At 40.5% G+C, this 20,010-nt stretch overlaps 1 protein-coding gene and 1 long non-coding RNA gene across 5 annotated transcripts in view; one reads left to right on the forward strand and one right to left on the reverse strand.

Annotated features, from left to right (window-relative positions):
* Window positions 1-20,010, reverse strand: part of GRIA1 (glutamate ionotropic receptor AMPA type subunit 1) — a 229,561-nt gene that overhangs the window by 37,116 nt on the left and 172,435 nt on the right. For all 3 annotated transcript variants that reach the window (XM_001509619.4, XM_001509656.4, XM_007655322.4), the window contains exon 12: window positions 2,054-2,252. In XM_001509619.4, the coding sequence (XP_001509669.1) occupies window positions 2,054-2,252 (199 nt within the window). The remainder of the gene's footprint in view (window positions 1-2,053; window positions 2,253-20,010) is intronic.
* LOC114806615 overlaps window positions 1-20,010 on the forward strand; it is a 100,240-nt gene that overhangs the window by 33,693 nt on the left and 46,537 nt on the right. The gene's annotated exons all lie outside the window — the stretch shown is intronic.

Raw genomic sequence — 20,010 nt, forward strand, 5'->3', positions numbered from 1 at the left:
TGCTTCAAGCTCTGATGAAAACATTCCCAGGCTTTTAGAACACATTATTGCTAACTCAACTCAGCATGCAGTCTACTGTGACCTTCAGGTTTTTTCTTCTAGGAATATGGACATTTGCAGGTGGTAATAAATAATGGGAAAGGCTAGGTGGTGACACACTGGCATTACACATTTCATTAAGATGTGGCTTCATAATCAATTATCAATGCCATGATTATACTACTTGGGTATTACATGCAGTAGTGTGAACATAGACCTAGGTGGGATGTTTGCAGAAGATGCCACTTAAATAAAGATAACAAATACACAGGAGGGCAAATGCAAAATGCAATTTGATCTGGGTAGAGTAAAGTAACAGGTTATCTGACAAGTAAACAGGTTGGAAAACTCTTGGGGAATGAAGAAAATTGATATGTACCTACAGATTCACACCAGTGTCTGCAAACTCTAATACCTTTCTAAAAAAAAGTGTGTAATGCAATTGAATGGTTGAACTAGTGATTATGAAGGCATAGACTCCCTCAGTGGCAGAAAGGTACTATGGAAATTCTAAAGAAAAACATTTGCTCTCAGCTCGCATTTCCCATCTTTAGATCGCTTAGCACTTCACACATCTTAATTACTCCAGCAATGAAATATTAAATAACTTTCACTTAGGGCAACCCAAACTGGTCCAGAATTCAGAATTTCTGTCATCCATAACCTTGTTCAGGTCAGCACTATCTTTTTGCTTCCTCTCATTTCCAGAATCGAGTAAATATGTCCTAATTTCTTCTTCAGAAGAATTACTTAATTGTTTTTATTGTTTTTAATTGGGAGAGGAATGTTTAAGATTCAAATCCACAGGCCCACTATTCTTGATTTAGAAAAGTTAAACCAAAACAATACTGAGCTTAGACTGTCTGGATCTATGCACAAGTATGGAGGAGCTAATTTACTTGGGGAGGAAAAGGAAGATGTGAGGGGGAACATGTTCAGAGACTATGAATACCTGGAAGAAAATAGTTTAAAATAAATATAAAGAAGCATTTTGTTTGAGGAGTTGATAAAACATGGAGGGAATAGTTTCACCTGCCACTAAGTAAGGACACTTTGCAGGCTGACATTAGAAGGCTATTAATAGTAATAGGACAGTAGAAAGCACATTTTCAAAGAAAAGAGATCAAGAAATTGTAGTGACAGACAGGTCTTATTTTTCCTTATCTTTGCCTTTGAATGTTGTTTTTCTATTTTTTGTTGCCTCACCTTTTCTCGTGTCTGTCACCAACCCTTCCCTTATTCTTAGATTGGGGGCTCCTAGAGGACAAGAGACTGTGTCTAATTTTCATCCAGGTACTTTTTTTCCCAAGAACTTCATAGTTATCCCATGGCAGGTACTTAATTAATAGTATTGCTACTAAATAAATAATTCTACTACTAGTAGTAATACTAGTACTATATTACTATTATAATACTAGATCAAATAAGGAATGGTACTGTATGCTAAAGGCTCCAAGATTGGGTAACATAAAATGCTAAAAAAAGTCTACTGTCTTTCTTGGATATCCTGTATAAAAGAGATCTCTAATCTCCAGTTCATAGGCAGCCATGCTTTAGATTTCCACTGATTCCAATTTTTTGAGTGAACTAAGAGGATCTGAAAACAAGTCATCAAAATGAAAATAGGAGAATCAAATAATCTCCAAACTGAAATCCTTTAAAGTCCCAGAAATCAAAATCAGCCCAATTACAAAGCTAGTTGTCAAGGAGTTCTAGCAGATGTGTCCAAAAATTTTAATTTTCCATTTCCAAATTGTTTTCAGGAATCTTAGATAATATTCTAATGGAAGCCTTTAAACAAAAAAGCCGTTGAAGGATGAGTGTGATTGAGTGTGATGTCTATAAATCCTGTTAATTATTCAGTTAAATGAAGAAAGATGAGACTGTCCTTTATATCCAACAACATGGACAGAACCAGGCAACCAGAGGTCACACAAATATTTGTGTGGATGATGATCTTCCAGTGGAATTTTTTTTCTCTTCATGGAAATGTGTCTGGATTAGTTTTGCTTACCCTAAAGAATTCCTTGGTGGATCCAGCTTCCAGAGTCCCATAGGCAATCTCTGTCTGTTTGGCCAAATCCTCTGCACTTTCGATGGGAGACACCATCCTCTCTACAGTCAGGAAGGCAGCCAGGTTAGCCGTATATGAAGAGATGATAATCAAAGTGAAGAACCACCAGACCCCACCAACGATGCGGCCAGAAAGGGATCTAAGCACAAAAGGGACGAAGCATGGAAATTCAAGGATAAGAAGATGGGGACACAATAAAGCAATTAAAGGCCACCTGAGACTTGCCCCCACAGCTGTCAGAACACAGTTGTTTTTGACATATTCTTTCAGAAAAGGATGCAAGAATCAAAATGGAAGAAATACTTTCTCATCATCATTTAAGGGCACCTTCATAAGGACCTACACGGGAAATTTTCATCTCTGATTAAAAAAAAAACAACTGACCAAAAACCATCAGAAACATTTGAGGTGTTTTGTGACATCCAGAAAAATGCGAGTTTATTCTCCTGGGCCCAGAGGCAATGAAAGGCAATTTGTTGCAACCTTTTGGGAAAAAAAAACATCTAGATAGGTGGGATGGAATGCATTTGTGGCAAATGTGGATGAGCATAACTTCATCCAAAAACATCTCTGAGGATTCTAACAATTTTGCTCTGAAGGGAAATATCCACTTGCCTGCTATGATAAGGCTGCATGTGGACAGCAAATTAAGGGGTTAATAAAGTTGGATCAAATTAGCAAAACACATCAGAGGCTACAGATTCAGTGCCTACAGCCTAGAACTGAGTTCCGGTAATTGATTTATTCTTTCCCTTTCTTATTACCTTCAACATATTTCCAGACCATTCTACTTCTAAGCTAGGCTGCCAGGTTGAGACAAACGGTCACTTTCACACTCTAAGTGACCCAAAAATCTTCTGAAAGGTCCCATCGTCATTAGGATGACAGTCAATCCCCATTAGGTAATGTAGTTCATTTTTCCTCAATGAAACAGGGGTGAAGACATCAGAGAATGCAGATAGAGTTAGTGCATTCACTGCAGTTAAGTCAAGAGTTTTTTCAGACTGGATGCATACTAATCAGATAAACAGAGTGGGGAAAATCAACTAAATGTTTTTTTTTTCTACTTGTGTAAGCTTTGGGGATCCAAAATGATTTGAATCTAGACATAAGCTCCCTGTGGGCAGGGAACATGTGTATCAACTCTAGCATATTGCACTCTCCCAAGTGCTCAGGGTCGTACCTGGAGAGTTTCCAGTACTCTACCAGTCTTGGCTAGGGGTGCAAGAGTCAAGCAGAGAGGCCTACCCATTCCATTCCTAGCTTGGGCAGCGGCTAGCGAGTGGATGGCAATATGCTACAAGTCAAAACTCACCCATGCTGGGCAGCAGCGGCATGGCAGAGAGTCGAGGGCGGAGACTCGAGTTTATTGTATGGAAGGCGGTAATGGTAAACCACTTCCAAAGTTTTACCAAGAAAACTCTGTGGATACACTACCAGAACGATTACAGATAAAGAGCGGGGTGTTCTGGGAGAGATATGTCCGTGGTGTCACTATCGGTCGGAAACGACTCAATGGCATAAGTGCTCTGTGCGCTTAACAAATATGATTGATTAAGTGATCATCTGCATTCTGCAAATGGATCTGCAACCACATCCATTAGAATGAAAGCACCCCAAGGGAAGGGATCATGTCTTTTACATCTACTGTAGTCTCCCAAGGTCTTAGTATAGTTCTCTGCACACAGAGGGACTCTAAATATTATTGGAGTGAATTCAAAAGGCATCAGTCACTCATCTGGGGAGGTTCCAACCAATAAGAAATCAAGCAGTTGTCGGGTAGAGAGGGCAGCAGCTCTTCTGCAGATGCAGAGAACATGCTTCGGCCTCTCACTATTAGTCTCTGTAAACTATCCATCCTTGAAGTCCCTGGTCACTTTAACATATTGCTTAGCTAACTGCCAACTATTTTCATCATTTTACCAGTGGAGATGTAGCATGAGAGCTTTGTCAGAAAACCCTACGCTGCCACAGCAGGAGTCACAAAAAAATACAGAATGCTTGACAGAGGACATGATGTATCCCACAATTCCTTCTCCCAGGAAAACTTGTGATGTTTGGATATACTACATCTATAAATAAACCAATCAGAGTCACTCACTGCCTTCAGCCTTAGGAAAGAGTATCGATAGAAATTTTTGAAAGATATTTTCACCTTTTCGGACTTCTGCAGACATCAACTTTGTCTGCCTGAAGCAAGTGAGATTTCTGAAGGTAATAGTTAAAAACAACCATTTTTGACTCAAACACTTCCAGGGAAAGTCTACCTATTCAAGTGCCAACCTACTGATAACAGCGATTATGTGCCACAGAAAAGATCAATGTTCCTGGTGTTTGACCCACCAAATTTGATCTCTGAGTTTGACCCAAGTACCCTGTTATTAGATTGTCAGCCTGAGTGGCAGATTGAGGTGTCAAGTTTTTCTATTCCCTCAGCCTTGGCCCTTCAATCCCTGTTACCTGCAAGATTTCAGGGCACACCTCAGGGCTCAGGTTAGAGACATTACGATGGAAGCAGACACAGGGACTCCACCAGTCCCTGAGGCAGCAACTATCAACCAAGTCTTCTCCTGAGCTAATCAGGAGGTGTGTGTTGAGGGCCCAGTCTCATGGCAAAAACACCCTTCTGTAAAGCATAACCAATCCTTTTAAGTCCAGCACTAGATTATTGATAATAATAGTAATAATAATTGTGGCATTTTTTAAGCACTTGTAAATGGTTAAACTCGGATAGATACAATACGATTAGATGAGACACATGGGGTTCACAGCCAAGGTAAGGGAGAACAGGTATCTTATCCTTACTTTAACAGATGAAAAAACTGAGGCATAGAAAAGTTAAATGACTTGCCCGGGGTTGGTAGAACCAGGGTGAGAACTCAGGTCTTCTGACTCCCAGATCTGTGCTCTTTTTGCTCAGCCACACTGCTTGTAGGCCAAACTGCTTCTAGGTCATTTGCAATTTATATACTGATCGCAAATCCCTCTACAATTAGCTGACTAATGCTTCAGTTATAATTTTGGGCTAAGATGCAGGTGGAATCCACATTTTTTTTTTACAAGTGTTTAGGTTGGCCCTTTGTAAAGACATAAAATTCCTGCTTCTCAACCAAATGAATAAGGGAGATATGGATTCTGAGAGAAGCTATTTCTTCATGATATTTTTTCTGGAGCAACTAGATTCTGTACTCCCTTTAACCCTCCAGGTAAAAAACACAGAATTTGATGTTTTATCTTACCTGCAGAATGAGATCTTTACTAGACCAAAAGGAATTTACTCTTGATACAACGTCTCTTAATGAGCTCTTGGACACACACTGAGTTGCCTAGATAAACTTCTTGTGGATATGGAATGTATCTAGTTTTCTTGTTGTACTTTCCCAAGTGCTTAGTGTATTGGATTATAACTATTGCCACTGTTTTAACTGATGGTTAAAGGTACTCAAATCACCAGGCTACTCAACCCCTATGTATAGGCAAGGAAAATGCCTTCTAAATAATGGATCGGTTATCCTTTAACTGATGTATATCAGTTAAACACATTTTTTTGACAGCACACCTGCTCTTAGAAAACTACCTTGCTGGTAAAATCAATGAATTTGTTACCCTTCTTTTCACTTGGGCAGATAGCAACTGGTCAGTCCTACTGATGGAGACGACACTTATATTTCATTACTTGCCTCAGCACATATGAATATTTTCATTTCTATAATCAGTGGCCTATTCTGCTACTTCATCTTAACACATTTGTACTACCTCCTGTCATAGTCTTATTCTTCCTCTTGCTCCCACTGTTTGTAAATCACTTTTGCCCGTATATTCACCATATTAGACTGTAAGATTCTGGAGGGCACAGATATTGCTTCTGTTGTACTTTATCAAGCACTTAACACAGTACCTTTCCCTCAGAAGGTGCTCAATTATACTCCATCATCTCATTTTGATCAACTTCTAAGACTAATTTTAGCCAGCCAAGTAATAAATCTAGGGAAACCTCAATTAAACAGCATATAAATCATGCAGAAGTGAGAGATATAAAGAGCAGGTATACGATCATCAGCTTTATGTATCTGACTTGTCTTTCACATATTGGAGAAGAACCCAGTTGCCATTAGTGAAAAATTACTGATGGGATTGTTTCTTCTCTCAGGTATAGAGAATGCATTTAGAGAAGATAAACTAGGTGGCTCAACAACAATAATAACAGTAATAGTAAAATTTGTTATATGCCGAACACTGTACTAAGTACTGGGATAGAAACATGGCAATCAAGGTGGAGGGAGAAAAGGTATTTAAGCCCCGATTTACAGATGAGGAACTGAGGCAAAGAGAAATTAAATGGCTTGCCCAAAGTCACACAGCAGAATCCACTCCCCTGTCTCTCAAGCCTGTGTTCTTTCCATCAGGCCACACTGTTTAAGTGATTGAACTCAGGAGTTTATACACTCTAATCTTGCCCTTCTTGAGGACAGGACCCTTTGTCTTCTCAGTAATCTAGTCAGTTCCTGTTTCAAGCCTCCCAATTTACAGACATCCATTGAAAAATAATTGATGATAATGCCCTGGAAGTATTCTTGTCTTCTAAAGGGAAGCAGCATGGCATAATGGATAGAGCATGGGCCTGGGAGTCAGAAGGTCATGGGTTCTAATCCCGGGTCTGCCACTTGTCTGCTGTGTGGCCTTGGGCAAATCACTTCACACTCTCATCTGGAAAATGGAGATTAAGACAGTATGCCCTATGTGGGACAGGGATTGTGTCCAACCCGATTTGCTTGCATCCTCCTCAGTGCTTAGTACAATGCCTCGCACATAGTAAGCATTTAACAAATACCATAATAAAATAATAATTATTATTATGAATGAAGACCCTTTTTTGATTTTGCCTGGCACATAGTAAGCATTTAACAAATACCATAATAAAATAATCATTATTATTATGAATGAAGACTTTTTTTGATTTTGGTCCTGTCAGGGGAGGATAACTAGCAAGAGACCAAAAACTCATTCTTTCACTTGTGACCTAGACCCAGGATCTCCAGAAATGAAAGTTTAAACTACCCATATGCTGTACCCCCTGAAAAACAAACAGAAAGATACATTTTTTTCATGGAAATTATGATGTTAAAATTTTATGTTTTATCTTCAGGTTCGATGTAGAAATTCTATGACTGCTTCTCCGTTCTGCCAAGATTTGCGTTTTATTCCTATTTTTTCTCCAAGTTTCAAATGCCACTCATTTATGAACTGTATTTTCTGAGTACTTAATGCAGATAGTCAAGGAAAATTCCACTCTGAATGATAAAAGTGTTATCTGTGGCATAATAAGAGGGCTATAGGGAGACACTTTTCAAAAACTGATGTGGTTCAGTGTTCCATTTGCATCTCATTCTCTACTGTGGTAACTTCATGGTGAGGTGCTATGTTGGAGCATTTTGGGGACCTAGGTGTTCTGCATACAGTAAGTACTCAATAAATATCTTTGATTAATTAGCTTTTAAAGGGACCAGAGAAAGCTCGCCACCTACTAAATCATCCACACTGCTTTCTCCGGTCATCAATAAATCAATAGTTTTGAGCACTTACTGTGTGTAAAGCACTGTACTTGGCATTTGGGAGTATACAGTATAATAGAGTTAGTAGACATGTTCCCTGTACACAAGCAGCTCACAGGCTAGAGAAGGAGTTTACAGTCTAGATGAATGTATGGGTATGACAACACTCCAAACTTTCTTGGGGAGATTTGGGGTTTCTCTAAACTATTTATTTGCCTGCAGAGTATCAGCCAGTTCTTCCAAGTTTTCACTTGCACAGAATGCAAAGGAAATGTTTGGGAATATTCTTCTGACAACACGTGTCTACTTGAATGGAACACAATGTCTTATCAGAAGAAACTGTTTTGCATATATTGGTGGTATTAGTCAAAGTATAAGCACTCTTCATTCATTCAATCGAATTTACTAAGCACTTAGTGTGTGCAAAGCACTATATTAAGCACTTGGGATAGTACAATACAACATTAAACTGACACATTCCCTACCCACAGTGAGTTTATAGTCTGAACTCACACTACAATGTGAGTTTTCCAAAACATGGGTTTCTTTAATAACACAGTCCCTGTGTTATTTGAAAACTGACTGTATTAGGTAATGAGCACTCTAGTTTAGTGGAAAGTGCCCAGGGTTTGGCTCTCCATGGAATCTTGGGCAAGTCACAATATCTTTTAGTCTCAATTTCCCCATCTGCTGGAAATAATAATCCTGCCCTTTCCAACAACATTTGCTATGGCGAGGGTATGTAAATGTGCTATGTGAAATCAAGCTGTTTCAATCCGGAGGAATTTTACCAACCTGCTGTAGTACCTGGTACCTCCTTTGAGTGCTCTGTGAATAGAGAATGCTGCTCTGACTCAACCAAGATAAATTAGTGAAATCTGAAAAAGGTAACCTGAAATGATGGCTGTAGGCAGGCTGGGAGGGTGGAGGGCAATATTTGAAACTTATTTTTCTTTGGGGAACATTCTGGAGGCAGCTTTTGAAAATACATTAGAGAGAAGGGAGATCTGAATTCTGTTAGAGATTCATTTGCTTAGTCTCTAAAACATAATCAGAACTTTTTGATGTATATCTTTAATCTCACATCTTGATTTATTCCTGCAGTCTCTGACAGACCTCCTTCTACTAATGACAGATCAAATTATCTTAATGTGCTTTCATCGTTTCCCCTTTCAACTCCAGAAAAAAAAAATCATTTCCTCTCATCCTTATCAACACCTCTCAAATAGTTGAAGAAGCACTGTCTGTAGATGCTTTCTCAGATGGAGGAGAAGTGGTTTTTTGTAAAGTATTTACAGCCTTAATCTAATTAATTGGAGCTATCTCAGATAGTAGGTAAAGTTAACACCTTTTGTTTTCTTAAATATTCAGCTGTGAAAAAAGAGAAAAACTTCACCTTTAAAATAAAAGTTCCATACATTCCTGAGACCCAGTCTCAGTATGCAATGGGCTGGAGAGTTGGCAGGGAAAGGAGATGGCCACTAAAAGCTTACAGTAGTAGTCACAATTCTGCATAGTTAGTGTCAGCAGTGTAAACTCAAGCCAATGAGGGAAGAGTGTTTTTTTCTGCTAAACAGTAAGATTTACAGGGGCAGGGAACGTGTCTACTAACTTTGTTGTATTTTCCCAATCATTTGTATTTTTGCTAATCAATCAATTGTATTTAATCTTTATATTCTGCCACTTCCTCTGTCTTTGAGTGTAATGTTTGTCTCCTCTATTCATTCATTCATTCATTCATTCATTCATTCAATAGTATTAATTGAGCGCCTACTATGTGCAGAACACTGTACTAAGTGCTTGAAATGTACAATTCGGCAACAGAGAGAGACAATCCCTGCCCATTGACGGGCTTAGAGTCTAATCGACAGACATATGCTGAAAGAGTTCCACACCAGACTCTCAGTAGCTGCATAGATAGCATGATTTAGGCTTCCGTTTGCTAGGTGATACACCTAAGAGATTCACCTCTCAATATCTGGATAGGTTTTTGGACAAAAAAAATTCCTAAAAAAATTAGTCCCGCTAGCCTCATTTGTGTCTCCTGCTCTCCCTGCACCCTCATTTTCTCCCCTACTGAACCTCCCTGAGTTCACAACATTTTACTATTCTAGGCACAGTGCTAGGATTATATTCTCGTATGCTCTGGTCACCAACTCAAATAGGAAGAACAGATCACAAACGTTCCCCTCTACAAGTTTCACTGGGTAGAACACATGAGGAGAATGAATGACAGCAGGAAATCCAAAGAGCCTGCTGTAGGGAGAGCTGAAATTGGAGAACTGACAGCAAGGAGGATGGAAAAAGCATTTTAGCAGTACAAAAAAGCAAAGCCTCAGAAAATGCCACATAACTCAAAACTGGGAGTCAATTGCTGTGGATAGACCAGCAATTACTTTGACTGCGAGCCCCGTGTGGGGCAGAGACTGTTTCTGATCTGATTATTTTGTATCTACCGCAGCAGTTAGCACAGTGTTTGGAAATAGCAAGTGTTTAATGACACAATTATCATTATTACCACCATGGTATACTGCAATAAAGAAAGAAGGGGCTCTTTTGAGCAGAAACACTGTAAGGATCGAGAGACAGAGAGGTAAAGTGAAAACAACATCAAGCACGGCAAACATCAAATATGACAATATGGCAAAAGTCAGCCTCTGTGTGTATATGATGTGGATCAGGACTGGGCGTCCTATATTGGGCTTTTCAGTTACACATACACCCAGAGTTCAATCACACTATCAGTGGCATTTTATTAGATTATAATAATTATGGTATTTGTTAAGCTCTTTCTACGTGCCCGGCACTACACGAAGAGCTGTGCTTTCACAGCACTGTATTCAGTCCAGCTGACCAATGTAATAGATGTCCTATTGGTCCAAACCAACTGATATTGGTTTGTAGAAGCAGTGTGGCCTACTGGAAAGAGGATGGGCCTCAGAGTCACAGGACCTGCGTTCTAATTCTGATTCAGTCGCTTATCTCCTGTGTGACCCTGGATAAGTCATTTAACTTCTCTTTTCCTCGGTTACCTCATCTGTAAAATAGGGATTTAGACTGTGAACCCCAAGTGAAACATGGACTGTGTCTAACCTAATTACTTGTATCCACCCCAGCACTCAATTTGGTGCCTGGCACATAGTAAGTAAGCAATTACCATTAAAAAAACAAACAAAAAACTGATCTTATCTTCCGATGGCAATCTTCTAACTTAAGGGCAGCATTTATCATTTGTTGCTCCTCAGGTTGAGTTCTCAAGTGGATTTTCAGTGGAAAATGATCTTTAAAAAACAGTTCTGCCAAAGACCTCTGTGTGACCTTGGGCAAGTCACATAAAGGTCTCTGGGCCTGTTTCCTCTACTGTAAAATGGGGATTTAATGCCTGCTCTCCCTCCTCCTTAGACTGTAAGTCTTGTGTGGGACAGGGACTGTATCTACTCTGATGATGATCTTGTCTCTTCCCCAGCTCTTAGAACTACGTTGGCACATAGGAAGTGCTTAACAAATACTATTATTATTATTATAATCAATAACAACAATCCACCCAAGCCTGGCCACTGAGAGTGTAGCCCTGGACTAAGTTCTGGGGGGAATTATAAAAGTAGAAGATCCATGCCTTGCTTTCTTCCAGCTGATGCACTAAGGATGATTGGAAAGGTCTTTCAGGGCATTCTGGAGATTAACCTTCTGGGTTATAGGCTTGGAGAGAACTCTTCTTATCTGATTTTAACGATTCCTTGATTCAAACCTCTAGAATGAGGGCTCTACCCATTTCTTCTACAAATATGTTCTGGGGCTACTGCTCTGCTTTGGCACAAGTAGCACCTAGTATCTGTGAGTATTTTTTAAGGCTTTGTTAGAGTGGGGAATGACAATGGAGGCCTTTGCTTTTTTGGTGGGGAGTGTGGAGGCCCTGCCATTGAGCTACGATTTCTTTAGTGGAAACTTGGATTTATTCAAATTCATTGTCATATTTAGATTCAGAAAATAGCTGGATTACTAAATAGTGCAGAATGCATAAACGTAATGGAGACCAAAATAAAATGCATGGTGCCATTGGTGAGTTTTGCAGGATGGAAATAATAAATGGGGATATTTTACTTAAAATAATGAATTACACAACTTAAATTAGCCACATAAGACAGGTGTTTTTTTTTTCCTACACAGCTCTTTCTGCATGTTCAATACCTCCCTCCCACACACACACCCAACAGAGTGAAAGTGACAACAAGGATAAAATGGAGATGCTGTGTCCTTTCTGAATGTGTAATTGTTTTTCCAAATGGTCCTCTACTCCCTTCTCCCCTTGTAGATAGTTGTTTTGGATCAGTCTCCAGCTGATCTGTTCTCTACTTCACAGCAAGGATTCTCCTGCCTTTTCTGGCAATTCTCTTCAACCCATCTGATCCCATTTCTTTGTTCTTATTGTGTCCAATTCATTTCTCCCACATTTCCATGCTCCCTTGTTTCTGAAAAACTTCTGAGTAAAATGAATACTTCTGGAATATGAGCCTCTATGACTCAACATTTGTGTTCTGTCCCCTCCTTCCCCTCTATTTGCGAGAAAGAGGGCTAGTGGAAAGGGCATGGGCCTGGGAGTCAGAGGACTTGGGTTCTAATCCCAACTCCACCACCTGTCTGCTGTGTGACTTGGGCAAATCACCCAACTTCTCTGTGCCTCAGTTGTCTCATCTGTAAAATGGGGATTAAGACTGTGAGCGCCAGGTGGGACAGGGGCTGTGTCCAACCTGTTGGCTTATAGCTACCCCAGAGCTAAGTAGAGTACCTGGCACATGATAAGCACTTAAATACCATTTTTAAAAAGGTGTTGGTGCCTCTGAATAGAGGACTGTAATGATGTCTGATGAACTGAGCTCACTTCCTTAGGAAGGGAGAGAGATGTGGGAAGCTACCTTCTGCATTAGCTCACCTTAATGAATCTACAGGGCAAAATATCTCTAGCTTCTGTCTTGGTTCCTCATTTTAAACTGACCTCCAGTGAGGAATCACTCCTTGGGCTGCCACTGCTTTTACTGCTCCCTGCCCAGTCTCAGTTTCCAGGGTCAGTTCCTTAAACTCCACTGAGAATGTAGCCCAGGAGTGACCTCAACGATGACCTCCCTGGCAGCCATACCACTAGCCCCTCCAATCAACCAGTGCACCCAAGCAACAGAAATAATAATAATAATGTTATTTGTTAAGCACGTACTATGTGCAGAGCACTGTTCTAAGCGCTGGGGGAGATACAGGGCCATCAGGTTGTCCTACGTGAGGCTCACAGTCTTAATCCCCATTTTACAGATGAGGGAACTGAGGCACAGAGAAGTTAAGTGACTTGCCCACAGTCACACAACTGACAAGTGGCAGAGCTGGGATTCAAACCCATGACCTCTGACTTCCAAGCCCATGCTCTTTCCACTGAGCCACGTTGCTTCTCACCAGAAATCACTGGTGGAGTTTGTTTCCTAATCCTAAAACAAAACGTAACCCGAGTTCCCAAACATTTGCTCTTTGATCATCTCCCTCATGGCAGGTATCTAACGTCAGTGTATTAATGGGACTTTGCATGTACGTGTTTAGCTTATTACAGGGAAGTCAACTCTCTCCTGGCATATATTAAAATGGAGATTAACAGGATCATCATTAAATAGACCAAATGAATCTCTTTGAAAATAGCTGCAGTCATTTCTCAGTTCTTTTTTTCATGAGAATACTTTCCTGCCATGAATTATACTAAACTGACAGTTCTAATTAGAACTAGGAATCCGCAGTCCTGGAGCTCTGGCAGATACGGAAGGATTTTCCTGATGTGCCATGTAAACGGGTTCCTCCAAAGAGATTAGTTTATTCAACTGACAAGTTTATGACTGGATGTATCTAGGTGAAACAGGTTTGGGGATGATTATCCCAAGTGTCATGGTCCCCACCCTGATCCCAGACACAGCCATAGTGATCTGCTGTATTCATTCTGTCTGAGCCTTGAGATGAAAACATATCAACCCACTTTCAATTCTTCCTTCTGCACTTTTTCTGAATTTTCTCCTCCCCACATCCTTTTAAAGCTATTTCAAAATGCCAACTGAAACTCAGCATAAGAACAAGCATGGCCTAGCAGATAGAGCAAGGGTCTGGAAGTCAGATGAATCTGGGTTCTGATTCTGTCTCCGCCACTTATCTGCTGTGTGACCTTGGGCAAATCACTTTACTTCTATGTGCCTCAGTTACCTCATCTGTAAAAAATGGGGTTTAAGACTGAGAGTCCCAAGCGGGACATGGACTCTGTCCAACCTGATTAGCTTGTATCTACCCCAGTGCTTAGAATAGTGCCTGACATATAGTAAGTGCTTAACAAATACCATAAGAAAAGACAAAGAATAAAAATGCATTGTTGCTTGTTACCATTGTCATTCATTTAGTCTGTCTCCTCCAGAACGATTTTCCCAGCACAGTTTCAAAATCTTTTTGACCCCGTAACAGACTCTGAACCTGGGACCAGATTTCCATCCTATACAAGATTGAAGTATCACAATCTGACTCCTTCCACTTTCGATTTTAAAAAGGGTCAATGGAGACGTTCGCCAGAGTTAAACTGGCCATAACCAATGACAGAATGGTCCCTGATCAATTTTGTAGAAAAAGTTTTCCATTTGCTTAATCTGCCTCCTGAAAACCCATTCCACACAAGTGTTCTCCTCAGGAGCCCTGCCTTCTGTTCCTGTGAGAATACAGTCTGGTTAAGGTCAAAGCCTGAAGAAGGATCTGATGAAGTTGGTCCAGCTGAATGTCTCATGCAGATGTAAAGGAAGTAGTAATGGGAATGAAAGGCAGAAGGATGAAGGATTACAGAGTCCATTATTCTGGGGAAGGCTGTTTTCTTTCCAGGCTAGGGGGGTACTTGGGAATTAAGAGAACTCCAAGTTGTCTGAGGCTCTTCCTCTAGGGAGCTGCACTCCACCCCATCGAAGATGATTTTGACAGACTGTGAATACTAGTGCCCTAGAGAAGGGGAAAGCTTTCTTGGAATCCAGGTTAAGGTCATTAAAAAGAGCTCTGGGTTCACCCACCATTAAGCATAAAGTGATCATGCAAGCAGTTGGTGCATAAGCATCATTTCCATGATTAACTTGAAATATGAATTGCAATCGGAGTGGATTTAATCGTATTTCCACCGTGTGAAAAAGAGCCCTCATCCGTGAAGTTTTCTGGTTTGACTTCTGTCTGGGTGAGTTTTAATTAAATTTTACCATTTGCTCACCAATCCAAAATGTTTTCTGGTATTTGGTTCAAGTCTGAAGCTAATGATTCTGGCAAGCAGAATGTATACAGACATATATACATAAAGAAAATATGAAAATACACTTATAAAGCTACAAAACTTAACTTATTGGCCCCTCACGGCAGTTCACAGGGCAAAATATTTTTCTTGCCAACAGGTTTCCTGCAGAATATAAAATGAATAGCACCATTTAATTTTTCATTTTTTTTTCTTTCTTCCCTGGATCCTTAAAATTCATGATAGTTGCTAAATATCAAGAGGGTTTATGTAGGCTGTAGTAACTCTTGCCTTTCACTGTTCTTGCCAAGATATCCCAATTAACTTTGTGACAGTAGCAGCACAGCTCCCTCCAGGAGGTACACAGAAAGTAAAATAAAGAAAATCAGCATTCTTTATCATTGCTTGACATCGATCATTATTCACCACAGATGGTGAAGGAGTGTTTACAAGAATGGATATTTGTGGTGCATTAAGACAATGGAGGCTCCTGGGGACCCCAGATGGGATAAGACTTGAGCAGACACAATTGCTCAGAAAATACAAGAGCTCTCTGGGAAAATCTTGGATGAATTTTCAAGTGGAGTGACCCAAGGAAAACAATAAGATAAAAATTGGTTTGGCTTTTATTATTCTAGCAACTAATGGGAGAATTCAGTTGCTCCAGAACACTACCTTGTATATGTATATCTAGATAGTTGTCCTTCAGAGCATAAACATGACATTCCCAAAGCTGAGGTTTTGTCGATGAGTGTGTGTATGGCTGATAAGGCTCACGCTTGACTAGCCATTTTTCCAAATTCTGTGTGGGAAAGGTTGTTCTTTGACAAAGTGCTCTATTGGCTATTCATTGGGTCTGGTGATGCTTTCATTCCTCTCTCTTGGTGTCATAATTTTCAAAACATTTCTTTAAAGATGCACAGATCTGACCAGAGACCATGGTTAAAAATAGAAAAAATAGAAGGTGCTGTTCAGACTTGGGCTGAGATAGAGAATGTCCAGTGAATCCTGGGAAGATCCCCTTCTAGACTGAAAACTCCTTGTGGGCCGGGAATGTGTATACTAACTCTGTTATAGTGTACTCTCCCGAGCGCTTAGAACAGTAAGCATAGACTAAGCACTCAGTAAATATAATTGATTGATAAGCAGAGCTTTTCATCATAGTTGGGCTCACTGGGAGACAGGCCTGACACTTTCTTTCCTCCACCACCCATCAAGTGCATAATCTACATGGTTCAAAACAAATTGTCATTTTAAAGAATAAAAATCTCCAATTTACATTTCCGATTGGCAGAAATGTTGCTAGTAATTATTTTTTTTTCTGTAGAATAAGTGGCTAGCTCTGAACTCAGTTAACACATAGCAGATCTTAACAACCTGCTTTATTGCCCCAAGGGACAGTGACTTTGGGTGTGGCCCCAAATAAATTTTCCTAAAAAACTAGGGTGGTACGTTCCAACCGCTTGTTCTTATTTGTGTTATATTTACAAGGATTTCCCATTGAGAAATAACAACCAAGTGAGTCGAGGATTCCGGGAAAGAGATTAGATGAGTTTCTAAGAGTGGTACAGTAATGAGAAGCGGGCGGGGCTGCTCAGGGAAGGAGAAGCCAGAAATGCCATCTGCCCAAACGTAAACTATGCTGACATCTAGGTATCCCTGGGCCAGTTGTGAGGTGGGACTTGTGAAATGAGGCTCCACAAATTCTCCCTTTGCCTGTAAGGAGTTCTTGCCACTGACATTTGTTAGTGCTGAGGCTCATTAACTATTTATATACTACATAAAGATATTTCCAGTGCAATAGCCATTTAAAATTATACACTTGTCCATGCTGGCTTATCAATCTGTCACTGCCTATTTGGGTTTGATTTGCTTTTCTTCGCTGCAACAAAATACGGGAGATGTCTTTATCCCCTTCGATACCCTGACTGTACGCAATACTTGGCAAAGACAAGGGATGAAAATTCACAAAGAGAAATGAAAATAGGACCAAATATTTCACTCCATAAAGGTTTCTGGTATTTGGTTCAAGGCTGAAGGTTAGTGTAGTAGGTTTTCTGGGAGTCCTATCTCCTATACAAACAGCCAAATGATTCATGGGTCAGTCAGGAGTAGTTTAAATGCTCTACATCATCCAATCCTTAGCATCATCCACCACTGCAACTGGCACAAACCTTTCAGTCAGTTAAAAAGCAACATCCTTTACTGTTACCTACTTGCCAATATCTTTGAGGAACCATTCAAACCTGGAGACTCCATTGCTTTCTGTTGAGACCACAGGCCCCTGCAAGCTAAATAAATGCATTTTGGATTTTAATGGTTGTCTAGTCCCCTACTCCCTAGATTCCCCACCATGGTTTTGATTGTTCATTTTATGTCTCTTTTCAGGGCCATTTAAAGGGAAATGGACTCATTCTATCTTATGATTTTTAGTATTTTCTAAAACTTTCTTTCTTCATTGTGGACAATGGTAAAAGCATGGGCCTGGGAGTATTTCAGTTCCAGTCACATAGTAAGCACTTTGCAAATACCAAAATTATTATTATTATAGGAAGTGAAGTGTTTATAGAAAAGTGATTCTACCCCTAAAATATGACCTTCTGAGTCCACAAATAACTTGGATTTTAATGATATTATCAGTAACCAGATTAGCCGTTAATAGACACAAAGCAATTACATGCACAGCACTGAACTAGATGCTTTAGAACAAGTTAAATAATATATATGGTTTTGGTCCTCCAGGAGTTTAAAATCAAATCATAAGGGAGAGGTTTTAAGCCAATATAGAATAATTAAATTTGTCTATAACAGTTCAGCAATTACAGGAATAGACAGAGGGGCAGGAATAGGTCATTAATTCTGCAGGCTGGTTGGGGATGGAATGAGGTGAGTGGTGGCATTATTCAGAATTCCTAAGTGCTTATGCTGTCTCATCACCCAAGTTAATGCCTTCAGAGTCCACTTCCCAGCATTCCCTACGACTTTCAAGAGAAGAATATCTACTTCCCAAATCCACTTCATTTCAATGGTTTCTTTAAATATGGCCCAACCACCCAGACTCCCGAGAGAACCTTCGAGGGAAGAATTCCATGAGTGGTCACCAACCAGACCAATCAGTCTCTTTCAATAATGCTATGCTGTGCTTCACTGCACCAAGGGATCCCTAGAGAGTGCAAAGCAATTAATTTTTCCAAATGATCTTTCTATCTACATGAACAAAAATAGAAACCTCTGTGCACCTTTGTGATCTATTCTTTGGACTAGGGCACATGCAAAAAGATTTGTGAGGCTTTGTAGGATGGTCTATACTGAAGAAAATCAATCATGAAACAAAAGGGAAAAATAATGCTTCTGCCCCTCTGCTCAATGCCTATATCAAAATTAAAATATTGCAATGAATGCAAACAAATAGTTGTACTTTAAACAAAGTTAGGAAAAGCATATTTTCTTATAAAAGTAGCTTGTCTTTTGAGGTCATTTCAGAATTCAGATTTGGATTTTTCAAGGTTAAATATGGGCACATCCAAACCTTGTGTTCATTTCTTTCAGATTCAGGATATGACAGAGTTCTAGATGCTTTCTACCTTACCATGTCTCAAATCTGTCCAAGTTGAAGGATCACTAGTTACTATGTGCCAGCCACTGTTCTAAGTGCTGGGGTAGATACAAGGTAATCAGGTTGGACACAGTCCACGTTCCACATGGTGCTCACAGTCTTAATCCTCATTTTACAGATGAGGTAACTGGGCACGAAGAGGTTAAGTGATTTGCCCAAGGTCATACCGCAGGCATGTGATGAAACCAGGATTAGAATCCAGGTCCTTCTGACTCCCAGGCCCACCCTGTAGGACATGCTGACCCTTTCTTTGGCTTAGGTCCCAAACTCTGGGATGGTAAATGGTATGGAATATTCATGGCAGCTGTTAGAAGACTGCTGTGGTCCCTAGTTCTTTCCAAGGTTTCTCAACCATGACTGTGAGGAAGAATTCCGAACAGTGTCAGCCTGATCCCAGACGTAATTTGGCCTGAGCAGAAACCCAGCCCTATGGCATCAAGGTTTGGATCACGCCTGCTTGAATCCAGAAGGGATGTCCCAAGGGACCGCGGGGTACCCACCATCTCAAGGTCAAATGCTGTCTCGTGACTGCCCAAGCCAGCAGGCAGATCTCGGAACTCGGGTGGGATGCCACCTCCACAACCAGAACTGCTAGATTGAAAGCCCAAGCCAGGAATACAGAAGGTGTCCTTCACCCCCATGCCACTCATATTAGGTTTGGAGGAAGGGGGAGGGTGGAGATTGGATTAACTGAAGCCAGAAGCTGGAATGGCCTAGGAGCCCAGGTGATATATACCTGTGGCCTATGACCTTCTGTGCAGCGGATCAATATTTGCAGCAACTGGCCACAGGTCACCTCTACCCAGAGTGTGAGAAGCTGGCTTTGCATGCACCAAGTGATGAGCCGTGGGATGGGTGCGTGTCCCGTCCTGCTGAATGTTCATGGGGCTGGAAGCCAGGTGCTTTGCAATGGGTATGTAACACATAAGTGGATTCCTCCCAAGTGAGAAGTACTCGTGGGTGGGAGCTAGGCGCTTCACCACGGTTGTGTAACGCATAAGTGGATTCCTCCTGAATAGGAAGTGCTCGTGGGTGGGAGCTAGCCACCTCACCACGTGCGAACCAACCATAAGTGAATTCCTCCTGGGTGGCCCCTTGGTGTTTTGCCATGCGCGAGTAACACAAGTATATTCCTCCCGATTTGGAAGCTCTAATATCATTAAATAATCATACTTCTCCCGAAAGGGAGGTTCAATTTGCTGTGTCTAAAATCACCAAATAATTCAATTTGCTGTGTCCAAAATAATCAAATAATTCAATTTGCCTTGTGGAATAAATTTTGCATAAAACTCAGGCTTTCCATCCCCAGTCTCTCTCTCTCGTCATGCCAATTCCTGAATGAACCCTTTCCCCCAAGTGATAGGTGACAAGGGGGCCCCAGAATCTAGGCATGATGGCTAAAAAAAACAATTTGTGATCATAATTCCTTTGGTATTGTGCATACGTTAAGGCTGAT

Source organism: Ornithorhynchus anatinus, chromosome X1 (assembly GCF_004115215.2).
Source record: "Ornithorhynchus anatinus isolate Pmale09 chromosome X1, mOrnAna1.pri.v4, whole genome shotgun sequence".
Lineage (NCBI taxonomy): Eukaryota > Metazoa > Chordata > Mammalia > Monotremata > Ornithorhynchidae > Ornithorhynchus > Ornithorhynchus anatinus.